The following is a 16,303-nucleotide window of genomic DNA, read 5'->3' on the forward strand; positions in this document are numbered from 1 at the left end:
AAATAATTTGTCAATTATATAATAATTTATAAACTAGTTATAAGTAATTTATTTAAATTCAATTCACTTACAATTTTCTCTTGCACGCGTTCGTCCGGGACGGGAGTTGGGTTTTCTTTTGTCGGTTTTTGGGTACGGGTCCTCTTGAACACTTCAACGACAGATGGAGCCCGTCCCATTTCAATTGCCTGTTGAAATAAAAAATTTATATAATTCATAACAATCTTTATATTAAGTTATTACAAATAATGTACTTACCAACTCTTCTTCAATTTAAGCAAACAGTCTACTTCCCGTATGATGCGGGAATTTCAGCTTCTTTCTGTTAGCTATATTTGTGCTACTATTTTTCTGAATTTCAAATAAACAAATTGAAGTTAGAATAACTAATATCATATTTTATTTGAATTATGAAACCGTACCTTAAATTTGTCCGTAAAGAAATGGTTACGACACACAAACTCCCAATCATCTCGATCGTAGTCTGGTGGAGGATTGGCAAGTACCGCAGCCTCGTCTCCTTTATGGACGCGAATATATTCCTTGTGCAAATCCGAGCGCCATCTATCCCATATCTGTCTGACGTGTCCCATTCCGGTCTTTCGAAAAGAATCAATAGGACCATTAGTAGCCTCGAACGGATCTTGAAAATAAAAACATTCAAATGTTTTAAAATAATTATTGAATGATTAATGTATAATTAATCAATCTTTACCTTCACAGCAGTCCAAATGTAATCCAATTGGTCAGCACTTAATGCCTTCCACTTCAAAAGACAGTGCGAGACGGCTGAGGGATCCCGCACAACCGACCCTACATGTCTAGACCACCTTGTTCTTCAACATCAACATCGCTGGGCCTCCCATCTACCTCTCTAAAAGTTAAAGGAATCCTTGTCCCCGCTGGTCTCTTAGATAACGCAATATTCTTGTTTTTATCCCGTCTCTTGCGGGCACAAGATTCTTCAAAATTATCAAATTCATAATTAGATATGTGAATCAATTCAAACTATAACTAATTGTAAACAAGTTACCTGTCGATGATGGGTCGGGAGTGGATCCATGCTCCTCCTCTTCATCCTCCTCCTAAGGCTCCTCGTGACCCTCGTCGTCAGACTCATCGTCGTCATCCCCCATATCGGCAAACGTACTCTCTACAAACTCTTCTTCCTCAGCAGCATCAGCATCCTCGTCTGCTGGGGGAGCAGTAGCTATCGGGACCACAACAATAGGTGGTGGATCTCTAGAAGACGATTCTCGGAGCCTTAAGTTTTCTGATTGTGCAATGAGGTTCTGGTACGGCTTAGAGAGTTTTCTGGGTATTTTCCTCATACTCCACCAAGGTTCTTTACTACCTTTAGACATTCTTAATGCATACCATTAATAAATGAGCGAATAATTGAAATAAAGTAGTAATAAGAATTAATATAAAGTAAAAAACGTAATCTACCTAATTAATTAATCTGAACTATATATTTGTAAACTGCGGTTTTATTTTTGTCACAATCTTCCAACCGAGTCGGGCTGACATATCAGGGGCGTAGAATACTTGTTTTGCTTGACTCGCCAATATATACGGGTCTTGACTTTGGGTTTTTAAAATTCGGTTTACATTTATAGTTACGAAGCCATATTTATCCACTTTCACTCCTAGTTCCACCGAATGTTTATCAAACCACTTACACTTGAATAAAACAACTCGTTTGTGAGAAAAGTATTGCACTTCGATTATATCCGTTAAAATTCCGTAGTATGACATAGTTTCAGACCCATTGAACCCTTCAACAACCACCCCACTATTTTGAGTGGTCAAACCTTCGTCGTATTTTTCTGTATAGAATTTATATCCGTTTACTTTACACCAGACATACATAGACGAGTACATACTTGGACCTTCTCCTAAGATCTTGAGTTCTCTTGATATGTCATTAAATTCGGGTAATTGAGCAACCTATACATACATATACCCGAAATGTAGTTGTTAAAATAAATATAAAGAGTTAGGATATATGTTTTATAATTAACTCACTCTATGCTTGAAATATACGGAAAACGTTTCTCCACGAGACTCGTTGTTATTGCAATACTGCATGTAATCTCTGCAAATAGATCGAATATTAAATAGCATACTCTTTAATGCTAATTAATAACAACAACATAGAATCTTACATGTAAAAATGTTCTGCTTCGGGGCAATTTTTCAAAATGTATGAATGAGCCGTCACTCGATCGATATAATCCAAGTTGTATATTTTTCCGTTCGATAGGTCTTCCAACGATGAAAATATTGAAATGCCCGAGATTTCAGTTTGTGCATTTTCTTGCTCTTCTTCCTCCATATACCTGGCACATAAACTAATACTCTCATTTACAAGATAGCTCTCGCTTATAGAGGCTTCTGGGTGATTATTATTCCGCAAATATCTTTTCATTGTACCCATGTAATGTTCAAACGGATACATCCATCGATACTGAACAAGACCCCCAAGCAAAGCCTCAAATGACAAGTGAACCGGGAGATGCATCATGATGTCGAAGATTGACGGCGGAAAAATCATTTCAAATTTGCAAAGTGTTAATGTAATATCCATGTACAATTGTTCGAGGTCCGCTTGAATCAACTCTTTGAAACACAACAACTGAAAAGAACCGAGACAAATTTACTAACGCATCATACACATTATCTAGAAGTAATCCACGGGTTGCTAAAGGAATAAGATATTCCAACAAAATGTGACAATCATGACTCTTTAATCCCGAAATCTTTTTAAACCGAGGGTCAAAACCGAAGGTTTTCAAATAAACCTTCGGTTTTTACCCTTCAGATTTTTTTTACCCGAGGGTCAAAACCGAAGATTTATTTATTAACCTTCGGTTTTGACCCTTCCCCATACTTAGAAATTTTTTAAAATTTTTTTAAACATGGGTCAAAACCGAAGGTTTATTTGAAAACCTTCGGTTTTGACCATGCTGTTTTTTTTTAAAAAGTGAAAAGCAAACAAAAATAAAATAATTCATGAACAACATATTAAACCAAAACCAAAGATAATAAAAATAATTCGTAATTATTATAACAAAACACATAAAAATGTCATCGTTCGTACGGGAAACTAAACACATAATTAATCAAACAATATATAATCTAGAAATTATTAGATGGGGTGGGAGGAGGGGGTGGTTGATTCAGTCGACTCCTCAACAATACAAGTTCCTGTTCGAGATTCTCTAATCTCTGGGCCATTTCAGCCCCGTCCGCTTTAATTTGACTCAGCAATCGGCCTCTTTCCGCATCCCTCAATCGGATTTGCTCCATTTCCAGCGTCATCTGTCTCATCTCTTCCTCACGTGCCAACTTTCTATTTGTGCTAGCAAATTCTAATAACACGGAGGCAGTTTCTCCGGTGTACGCGAAGACTATTCCATGAATCACCCATCATAAATGCATTTCAGATATATGTATATATATATATTAATCAAACAAAATAACTGTAACATAAATCTAATATAACTTCAAATAAACAAAATAATAAATCTAACAAATAACAAAAAACAAATGAAACAAACCTGAACGCGAGAAGAGAAGAAGCGGCGTGGAGGAGGCGGCTGCGGCGCGGGAGAGAGAGAAAGGAGAGAGTGGAATGAAAAAGAGAAGGGTTAGGGTTTGTATTTATAGACGTAGATGCCGAAGGTTTTTATATAACTTTCGGTTTTGATATTAGTCAAAACCGAAGGTTTATTACAAACCCTTCAGAAAATAACTATTACCAAACATAGAATTATTTTTAATGAGTCAAAACCGAAGGTTTTTGGAAAACCTTCGCAAAAGAGAATTTCAAGAAAGGTAAAACCGAAGGTTCTTTGAATAACCTTCGCAAATAAAAAATCCCCGGTATTTCAAAACCGAAGTTTTTTGTAAAAACCTTCGCAATTAACCACATTCAACACTTAGAATTATTTTTGGTTTTTAGGGAAGGTAAAAACCGAAAGTTCTACAAAGAACTTTCGGTAATACTTGATAAAAACGAAGGTTTTACACCCCCTCTCGGAATCTATTTTTTAATACCGAAAGATTTATTCCTCTCGGGAGTATTTAGGAGAGTTTATAAAACCTTCGGTAAAAACCGTCGGTAAAGGTCGATTTTTTATCAGTGTAAAACATATCATTATTAAACTTTAATTGATAATTAAAAACTAACTAGGTAGTTGAAGTGAAAAGAATTTACTTAAAAATTAAACGACACAGATTCAATTTCTATTAAGAAAACACCTATAACTTAAAATAAATTATTAAATAAAATTACATAAACTAGCTCATTAGTTATATAACAAATTAATTATGAGAGATAAATTATATATATATACAAAATAAATATGGGGAGAAAATAAATATATATATTTTAATTATTTTTTTAAAATTAATTAATAATATGGAAACTAATAATTTAAAAAATACTTTTGAAACTTAATATATAAATGAAAAAGTGATAAAATACAAAATTAATTAATTATTAGCTATACAAAATTAATTAATATATATATATATAATGAGAGAGAAATAAAACGGAAATTAATTAAAAAATATATTAAAGATAAATTAGTAATTATGAAAATATAATTATGATAGGAGAGAAACTTATATAAAACTAGAGTTATTTCCCTATAGAGGTCATTTTACACATGATAAACAATTTTTTAAAGATAAATATTGTTGATTACAATTTAGAATAAGATAAAAGATAAGTATAAATTAATTACATTATTACGTTTAAAATTATAATATTATATAAATCACACCACCATTCATGGAATATTATTAACAAATTGAGTGAGTTTAAAAAAAATGACATACTTTTATACTAATAAATTATATTTTAAATATTTCTTCTCATTTTTATAATATTAAGTACTTTAAAAAATAAATAGATCTTATTTTAAACTTTTAAGAGAAGACTCATATAATACCTTTAAATATGACAAATTATAGATATAAAAAATGTTTAACAAAAAAATTAACTGAAATTAATCATTAATAAATAATCAAAATTTTTTAACAATATAATAAAAAAATTCTTATAAATAAAATAAACAAATAACAATTACATAATTAAATGAGAGGAGAGGAGAGCACATGAAGTCTCTCCGGTGATGTGAGACCCAATTTTTACTATCTATGAGCTGTTTTTATGACCTTACATTTTAGAAGGTTAGCAGGACATGGGAGCCTTTCAAGCTAGATGGTCTAGTTCCTATTGTAATTCATAAGAATATATCGCGCTTTTCCTGGCCTTTTCTCTCTTACTTATCCGCTTTTTTATATTTAATCAGCCACCTCATTATCAGGATCAATTTCAGATATAAAATCTTTATTATTGACCTAAAAATATTATAATTTGACATATTATATTAAATAAATATATTTACAAAACAAATTTTAGAATTAATAAAAAAATTAATATTAAATTTAAATAACACCATTATATTATATTACTCAACTTTTAGGTGCTACAATTTAGCTTCACAATTACTTCTTATCCTTAGAAATTTGTCGAACTATAAAATGTGAAAATATTTGTATTGTTTTTATTATAAAAAAAATAAAATATATTTTTAAATATCTTAAATCAAAGATTATAATATAAAAAAATATCATAGTTATAAAAACATATGATCTTAGGCAATTTTTTATATAAAAAAAATAAAACAATAAAATTAACTAATAAATTTTGCTTACAAAATACAAACTACATTATCAAACTATTTGAAAAAAATAAGTTCTTTTAAAAGGTTAATCTAAATATTTTTAGAAATATAAATAAGTTATAAAAATTTCAAAATTAATGTAATTTTCTAATTAACTTTTAATGATATGATATTTATTTTAGATTCATTATCTACCTAATTTATTATTTCAATTCCAAATTCAAGAAAAAAAATATAATTCATATATTTATATACATAATCAATCAAAAAATATAATTAAATTATAAGATAGAAAACAAAAGGTGAATAAAAAATAATTAAACTTAAAATTATATTTAAGAAATTTGATAAAAATAAAAAACATACAAATTTGGTACATCAAATTTAAAATTACATTATTATTATTTTTTTTTATTGTTATTATATAATAAATGTTTGAAAATATTTAAACTAATTTAGATATAATCAACTAAAACGTTATATTATCTTATGTCATTTTTTTTAAATCATATAAATTTTTTTGATTTTTTATATTAAATATTATTTTATATGAGATAATAACATTTAAATTAATATATATATAATTAAATAAATAAATAATACTATGAGTTTATAACTATAATTTTAAAAATAATTTATTTTTATTTAAGTTATTTTAAACTTAAATAAAAATTGAGGAAAAATTTGATTGAAGAAGAAAGATAAAATTTAAAATTACATTATTATTATTATATAAATAAAGTGTTATATCATTTCATTATCATTTTTTTATATTATATAAATTTTTAAATAAAAATATTTTATAAATTTATAATTTTAATTATAAAAATTATTATACCCATATAAAATGTACTATTAACAAAAACATAAAAAATTAAATCTCACCTAAAAAAATAATTAATATATTTTTTTATGTAAGATAAATAAAGTATATATTATATTTTTCTTATATTAAATTAAATCTCTCAACTCTAATTTAATTTATAGACATTTGTAGATTTACTGGATGGTTCCTTAAAGATGAGATTATTGACTCCTAATTTTCAGTTACTTTTTTTTACGTCTTAATTTCTGTGTCGAATATATAAATTTTTTAAATAAAATTTTTTTTATAAATTTGTAATGTTAATTATAAAAATTATTATACCCATATAAAAATTTACTATTAACAAAAACCATAAAAATTAAATCCTCACTCTAAAAAATAATTAATATATTTTTTTTTATGTAAGATAAATAAAGTATATATTATTATTTTTCTTATATAAATTAAATCTCTCAACTCTAATTTAATTTATAGACATTTGTAGATTTACTGGATGGTTCTTAAATTGTGATTATTGACTCTAATTTTCAGTTACTTTTTTTTTTTCGTCTTAATTTCTTGTGTCGAAGTGTTATGTGCGAATCCTTTGAATTTTTATATAATTTGTTGATTGTTTTTTAAAAAAAATATTTTTATTTTAGAATTATTGTTATACAAATAATAAAAACAAATTCATAATCAATGAAGATAACATTACTCTTCATTGTACGAACTTCATAAAAACGAAATTAGAATTTCATTTTATAAAAAAAAACTAACATATTCAATAGTCAAACCCGATTTAACTTAAAAAATGAATAAATATAGAATAAATAGATATTGCTATTAAAACCTTAATTTATCTTTGAATGATGTTTGAAAAAAGAGGATGGTTATTAGACTGCTAAACTATTTATTAAATATATTTTTTATTGGTTATATATTTCTAAATGTAATTAAAAAATTAGAATCCTTTTTATAGAAGGTTAATTTTTTGTTAGAAAATTTTTCATCACAAAAGAAACGAGGTAATTACTCAGAAGATAAGAGAGGGGATAAACTCATACGGGATGAATGATTATAATAGTAGATAACACATTTTACCTATCATTGATATAGTTTGATATTATAGTTCAGCATTTAAATAAGTATTTATAAACCAATTTCAAAAATCTCTTTTTCTAAGACCAACCTAGTCCAAAAATTTGAAAGTAGGTCATGAAAAATTTAGATTAATAAAACTCCTTCACTAAATTATAAAAAAAATTCTCTTAAATAGTAATCTTGTAAAAAAGAAGATTAACCAAATGATATAAATTCTATATTTTATATCAAAGGATAAGTGGAGTATTAATATATTTTGTTCAATAAAAAATATATCAATACTAATAGTAACTTAATTCTAATAATAATATTAACTTAAAAGTAAGATATATGTTTATATAATATAAGTATGTTTCGATCATATGTATATTAATTATTTTTAGTTTCTTAAGGTTGACTGCATCAATTTTTTGCAATGAGTTTTCAATAAATTTAGTAAAAGAATTGTTTGAGACCTTTGTATTTTTCATAAAGTAGAAGGTGTAAAATATACAAGAGTCAAGACAAAAAATATATATATATATATATATATTTTAGAGATAGATCAACACTCGGTCACTGTGAATATGAAACTACGTTATAGTAGGGTAAATACCAGTATTGATAACCTTCAAGAAAAATGCAGAAATTATCAAATAATAAAAAACTGTAATAAAAAAAATATTGTCCCACAAATAAATAGTTTCTTGAACAACCAAATTAAGAAATTCTCTTAAAAAAATTCAAAATAAAAAATAGTATTATTTAAAGAAAAAATAAGTTGGGCTCAATCAAAATTTTTTGAGACCTTTGTATTTTTTATAAAGTGAGATAGTATTGATATACAAGAGTCAGGACAAAAAAAAGAAATATTTAGAGATAGAACTTTGTTTGAAAGTTTAATCATACTCGGTCATTGTGGAGATGAAACCACTGTAGTAGTGTAGTAGAGTGATTACCGGTATTAATAACATTAAAAAAAATGCAGAAAAATTATTAAAATAATAAAAGCTTTGATATAAAAAAAATATTGTCATAAAATAAATCAGTTTCTTGAACAACCAAATAAGAAAATTCTTAATAAGTGGCTCAATCAAATTCTCCTTTAGACCTTGTATTTTAATAAAGTGAGATAATGTAGATATACAAGAGTCAAGATAAAAATAAGAATATTTTAGAGATAGAACTTTATTAAAAAGTTTACATCACACTCGGTCCATTTGAGAGATGAAACCACGCTTTAGTAAAGTGATCACCCTAACATTTAAGAAAAAGGCAGAAAATTACCAAATAATAAAAAACTATGATATAAAAAAAATAATAGTGTCCACAAATAAATGATTTCTTAAACAACCAATTAAAAAATTCTCTTAAGCAATATATATATATATATATATATATATATATATATATATATATATATATCTATAATATATATATATATCTATATAAAAAGATTAGAGAGAAAAAAAAATTAGGTACGAAATTAATATTTATATATAAATTTTAGGTTGAGAGAAATATTTAATATTGTTATTTAAAATATTTATTTATATATAACCACCTATTTAAATAAAATAGTCTTAACTTACCTAATATATATAATTTTAAATTTTTATATATTATGATAAGTAGAAAGTGAAAAAAAATTTAATTAAATAAAAGAGTAATATTAGGAATTAATTAGAAAGATAATTATGAAATTGAAAAAATTCTTGAATATAAAATAATGAATTGAGATAGAAATCATAATGAATTTGTGTATAAACCTTCATATTCATCTATTAAACATATTATATATTGTTATTATATTTATATATAAATAAATATGTATGTAATATTATATATTTTAATATAAAATATATTTTATATTATTTTGAAAAATATAAATATCTATATAGTAAGAGTAAAAAAAAATACTTAATAATTAGATTAAGAAAGATAGTCAAATATATATAAAAATTAATTTAAAAAGTAGAATAATTTATAGAGTTAATTAAGAGAGAGAAATTATGAATTGAGATAAAAATAATTTGTGTATAACCTTCATATTCATCTATTAAACATTATTATATATATAAAATAAATATGTTATGTAATATTATATATCTTTATGTAAAAATATTAATAAAAAATATTTTATATTATTAGTGAAAAAATATAAAAATTTATATAATAAGTAGAAAAAAATATTTAATAATTAAATTAAGAAGAGAAATATATATTTAATTTATTCTCATACTTAAAATGCAGTAAACATCTTAGTAATTTATCCCAACCCAAAAACTCAAACTCAAAAGAATATTCATATTCATTTTTATAATAAATTTTATTTTTTCAATATTATTATATATTTATCTAAAATTACAAATTGAACTCATAACTTTATAACAACTTATTAATTACTTTTAAATTCTCGTTCAATTATTTTACACTGCATAAAATAAATTAAACATTATTACATAAACACAAATTACATCTCACAAACAAAAAAATACAACAAACAAACCTTGTTAAAATTATCATATATATATATAAAGATTATAGAAAAAATAAATTAAGTACGAAATTAATATATAATTTTAGTTGAGAGAAATTTAATATTGTTATTTAAAATATTTATTTATATACCACCTATTTAAAATAAATAGTCATAACTTACCTAATATATATATATAATATTATATATATATAATATATAATTTTAAATTTTTATATTATGAAAGTGAAAAAAATTAAATTAGAAAAAAGAGTAATATAGGAATTAATTAGAAAGATAAATTATGAAATGAAAAAATTCTTGAATATAAAATAAAGAAATTATTTAGAAAGTAAAGTATTACATAGAGTTAATTAATAGAGAGAAATTATGAAATGAGATAGAAATCCTAATGAATTTGTGTATAACTTTCATATTCATCCATTATTATATATTGTTATTATATATAAAAATAAATATGTTAGGTAATATTATATATTTTAATATAAAAAATATTTTATATTATTAGTGTGAAAAAATATAAATATTTATATAGTGAAAGTAAGAAAAAAATACTTAATAATTATATTAAGAAAAAAGTAAAATATATAAAGAAATTAATTTAGAAAGTAGTAATTTATAGAGTTAATAATGTGTGTATAAACCTTCATATTTATATAAACATTATTATATATATTGTTATTATATATATATATATATTAATAAAAAAATATATTTTATATTATTAGTGTGAAGTATATAAAAATTTATACAGTAAGTAAAAAAACAAAATCTTAATAATTAGATTAAGAGAGAAATATATATTATGAAAGAATTTATACACCTAAACTCAAATACCTAATCTTATACTTAAAATGCAATAAATATCTCAGTAATTTTCTCCAACCCAAAAACTCAAACTCAAAAGAATATTCTCAGAATATTCATTTTTATAATAAATTTTAATTTTTTCAATATTATATATATTTATCTAAAATTAAAAATTGAACCCATAACTTTACAACAACTTATTAATTCTTTTAAAATTCACCTTCATTATTTATAGAACTGCATAAAATAAATTAAACATTATTACATAAACACAAATTACTTCTCACAAACAAAAAAAAAAATACAACAAAACAAACCTTATTAAAATAATCATGAATTAAACATATAAATAAATTATATAAATAAATTAAAATATAAATAAATAAAATATGTAAACAAATTAAAATATAAATAAGTTATATAAATTAATTAAAAAAAACTAAAGACTGAAATGAAAGTTTTGAAAACCTTTTGAGTATGTGAACAGTTTCGAAATAAAATGGTTAAACCTTGTTCATCTAAGATTATTTATAGGAATAAAATATTTGGATGAAGTAATATTTGGTTTAATTGTAGTTACATAGTTGATATAATCAATATTTATTGCTAGTTGATATAATCATATTTATTGTTAAATTCAATTAATACATAATTATAATATGATAACTGCAATTTTTATTTTTACATATTTTTATTAATTATAATATGATAACTGAAATTTTTATTTTTAAATATTTTTATTAATTATAATATAATAACTGAAATTTTTTATTTTACATATTTTCATATTTAATATTTAATGCTAAACTGAATTAATATAAATAAAATAATTTTTTAATGATAATATAATACCTGAAACTCTTATTATTTTGCAATTTTTTATAATTACTATTAATTCTAAATTTAATTAATAAAAATATTAATATATATATATATATATATATTATAGGAAAGAGAAATTACCTGAATTTTGTGAATGATTGTAGAGTTAGAAGCTACAAAAGCAAAAGAAGACCGATGATGTTTTTTGCAGCGGCGTGGAATTATCAATTCCTGGAAAAAAAATACAAATCAGTGAAAACGGATTGTTGAAACATCATAATGCAAATTCAATTATTGAAAGCATGATATTGATAGAGAAATTGAGAAGATTATGAATAGAGATAGCACACGACAAAAGGAGATCGACGAAATAAAATGCTCTGTATATGAAGATATCACTCTTCTCTCTTCAGTTGAACCTTGTTCATCTAAGATTATTTATAGGAATAAAATATTTGGATGGAGTAATATATTGGTTTAGTTGTAACCCATAACTTTACAACAACTTATAATTCTTTTAAAATTCACATTCAATTATTTTATACAACTGCATAAAATAAATTAAACATTATTACTTAAACACAAATTACTTCTCACAAACAAAAAAAAATACAACAAAACAAACCTTATTAAATTATCATGAATTAAACATATAATAAATTATATAAATAAATTAAAATATAAATAAATAAAATATGTAAACAAATTAAAATATAAATAAGTTATATAAATTAATTAAAAACAAACTAAAATGACTGAAATGAAAGTTTGAAAACCTTTTGAGTATGTAAACAGTTTCGAAATAAAATGGTTAAACATTGTTCATCTAAGATTATTTATAGGAATAAATATTTGGATGAGTAATATATTGGTTTAATTGTAGTTACATAGTTGATATAATCAATATTTATTGCTAGTTGATATAATCAATATTTATTGTTAAATTCAATTAATACATATTTTAATATTGTTAGATAAAATTAGACCGGTTCACAGAACTTAACAAAAATAACCTTCCATGCATGAACAAGGAACCGACCGGTCAAACAAATGAACCGGTTAAGAAGATTAACCGGTCAAGATAATAAACCAACCAGGAACATTCGAAACATGACCGCACAGTGAAAGGATCTGCCAAAGCTAAAAACCGGAAACACCAGACAACCGATCAGCTAGAAGACAAGGAATAACCGGAAGATGTCCGGTTAACCAATCACACCGGAAGCCATTCGGTTAAGTCAAATGACCGACCACATAAGAAGTTACTTTGGGTATCTGTTGAGAATGATACCAAAGGAACAGACTGAACATTTCCATATCCATACAAGTCTGAGGAAAGTCTGCAGGCTGCAGAAGACATTCCTACAGGATCTTTCCACTTTCAGGATAAATCAGAAGCAATCTTTCAAGTATAGATAACTGTCTAACCAACAGTTACCACATTGAGTAAAAGACAAACCTAGCAGGTTTGTCTTACACACCGGAAGAACAGACTGTAAAGTCTGTAGAGTTGACCGCCAGTCTGAAAAGATGACTACAGGTCTGAATCACTAAACCTCTGCTCAGCCAATCAGATTCAAGAAGCGAAATATGACCGTTGCATATTTCACCTATAAAGAGCAAGCTGAAGAGGAAAAAGGGGGACACAATACGGAACAAGTGATATACGTGAGACATAGTGAACATTTAATCTACAAGTGAAAAGAGTTATCTTTCTAGAAAAGCTAAGTGCTAAAGTTGAAGTGTGTATTTTACAATTTCGTGTAAATTGTAAGGGTGTTTCGAGCAGGAATAAGTCTCGATCGGATTGTATTTGTATTCCTTTGTGAATATCCTTCTCGCGGTTTCGAGAGGAAGGGGTGACGTAGGAGTTTTATCTCCGAACATCCATAAAAACCTGTCTTGTTATTTACTTTCTGCCAGTGTTATTTTATAACCGACTAATACTAACCTATCTACACCGCCCTAACCGACTCTACACTATCCAAACCGAATCACCAGGTACAAAAACCGACTCATCAATTTTCAAACCTATATAATCCAAAACCGTTTCTGCCTATCTCGTGAGTGTGCTGCTTCAACCTGAAACAAACCTCTTCTACGCTTGAACCTAGTTCAAGGGTTTGTGACAGTTTGTGTAGTATTGAAACCCGGTGTTAATCTCTAACCGGATTATCACCACCCTTTGAGTTAGACGCGCTAACCGCCCCAACCCCAGTCCTCCAACCGCGACCTAGATCCTAACAATTGGTATCAGAGCAGTTAGTTTCAATACTCAAGCAAGCATGTCTTTCGATAGGCCCCTATGCTAGAAGGTGATGACTTTGCCAACTAGAAGGCACGCATGCACCTACACTTAATCACCTTGGATGATGAGATGGAGTCCATTCTGGCCGAAGGACCGATACATTGATAAGGACAGAAAGGAATGGACAACTGAAGATAGGAGAAGAAACAACCTGGATAACCATGCTAGAAACCTGATCTCCAATAGTGTGGACAGAAACACATACTGCAAGATCAGATACTGCAAACCGCAAAGGAAACATGGGACACGGTTTTCAGATTCATGAGGGAAATGAAAGAACTTAGGAAAATAAGGTAATGGTAGCTACTCAGAAGTTTGAAAGCATCAAGATGAAACCGGGAGAAACAATGGAGTATAGTGACTGGTTCACTGGTGTTTAGATGAGCTAGCAACTCTTGGCAAGAGGTATGACAACAAGGAGGTTATCATGAAAGCTTAAGATCTCTTCCAAGTGCATGGGACATAAAGACAATGGTGATGAGGGAATCAAACTGCCTAAGTAAATGAAGCTACAGATGATTCGAAGATCTTAAGGCATATGAGTTCGAAATGAGATCTAGAACTGAAGAAGAAGTCTCCCTCAACCTCAACCAGAGCACTGATCACATCCACAGAACCGGTTGCACATGCACCTGCACCTGCACCGATCAGAACCGCCGAAAAGTTCACAGAGGATGCCATGGCAATGCTTGCACAGAAGTTTGGGAGGTTTATGAAAGAAGCCAACCAACAAACTACAACTATGGTGATAAATCCAATGTAAGGTGTTATAACTGCAACTGTTGGGACATTTCAAGTGGGAATGCAGAAAACCGAGGAGGGATGACCGGAAACCGGATTACCAAATAACCGAAATAACTATCAACAAACCGGTGAAGGAAGTGAGGTTCAGAAAGCACTGATAGCCGATGATGGAGGAAGTCTATGGGCTCACAGTGACAGTGATGATGAACTCACATGCCTTATGGAAAAGAGGAACATATATTTGACTCTCTCTGTGAAGAATTTACTAAAGATGATTTATATAATGCATTGAATGATATGGTAGAGAATAGTAAAACCTGTTAGCCTTATTACCTAAGCAACTCAACTTTAGGACCGACCCCATAGTACCCATTCCGACAGAACCGGAAATACCCGTCCTAACCGAACCAAAGGTCATAGAACCTAATAAATTCCTATCTTAGAAACGAGTTAGCACATGAACCATTACTCAAGACCGAACAGTCTAGTGAACCAGTTCGAGAATTGACCGAGGAGGAAATGCCCGACTCCAGTATAAGATGGCCGCATATAAGAGATCTAGTGACATGGTGAATAGATGTGTAGTTACAAAACACCCCACTTGCATGTTCGTTTAGGATACATAGACATAGATCCAAAAACCATAAACCCGTAGAAAAAGTAAGGTTCTCAAAGAACCTCCCCCTCATAAGATTTGTTAGAAGTTCCTTAACCGCTGAAGAGGAATTGACTGCATACTATACGAAAGAAACTAACCTATGTAGGTCCAACTGCCTCTGAGAAATGGTTTTGACCCTAAGAAAGAAAAGCCGACCTGCTCAAATAGGAGAGCCAATCATCGACCGCGTAGGACAAATTACAAATCACCCTCTTTAAGGCCTTCACAGGAAACCGAAGTATCCAAAACCAAATGCCAAAAGGACGGTTAAGACCTTAGCAAAGAAAGATGTCCGGTTTTTCAAAGTTTTGGATGCCTAAGGGACTAACCGCATGTGGACCCAGTGATGGGGTACCAAATAGTTGTAAATATGTACTTTTTTGCAAGATTTAAAGAAACGGCTAGGAAACTCTGAATGGTACTTGGATAGCGGTTGCTCCAGGCATATGACCGGGAACAACAACAACCTGCTAACCGACATCAGAATAGAAACCGGTGCACTAATCACTTTCGGTGACAACTCAAAAGGTAGAACTGTGGGCAAGGTAAGATTGTCCTGGTAACCTAACAATTGATAATGTGCTCTTAGTAGAAACCTACGTTTTAACTTGTTAAGTATTAGTCAAATGTGCGATGCTGGATACACAGTAGAATTTCTTAAACAGCATGCTTAGTTAGAACTCTCAGGTACCATACTACTAACCGAAATAGGCTAGGAAATATCTACAAGGTAGATTGGAAAACTAAGGTAGAATACCCTGTATGCATGATAGCTAAGACCGATCAAACCTGGTTTGTGGCATAATAGTAAAAAACCATCTGACACATGAAACCTTAAACTACATTCGCGGTAAAAAGCTAGTTGAAGGTATTC

At 27.5% G+C, this 16,303-nt stretch overlaps 1 protein-coding gene across 1 annotated transcript in view; it reads right to left on the reverse strand.

Moving 5' to 3' along the window:
- Nucleotides 1-1,085: 1,085 nt before the first annotated feature.
- The window catches only part of LOC124940307 (extensin-3-like), an 18,944-nt gene continuing 3,726 nt past the window's right edge, over nt 1,086-16,303 (reverse strand). Inside the window, exon 2 of the mRNA XM_047480819.1 lies at nt 1,086-1,210. Within this exon, the coding sequence (XP_047336775.1) occupies nt 1,086-1,210 (125 nt within the window). The remainder of the gene's footprint in view (nt 1,211-16,303) is intronic.

Source organism: Impatiens glandulifera, chromosome 1 (genome assembly GCF_907164915.1).
Source record: "Impatiens glandulifera chromosome 1, dImpGla2.1, whole genome shotgun sequence".
In the NCBI taxonomy this organism is placed as follows: domain Eukaryota; kingdom Viridiplantae; phylum Streptophyta; class Magnoliopsida; order Ericales; family Balsaminaceae; genus Impatiens; species Impatiens glandulifera.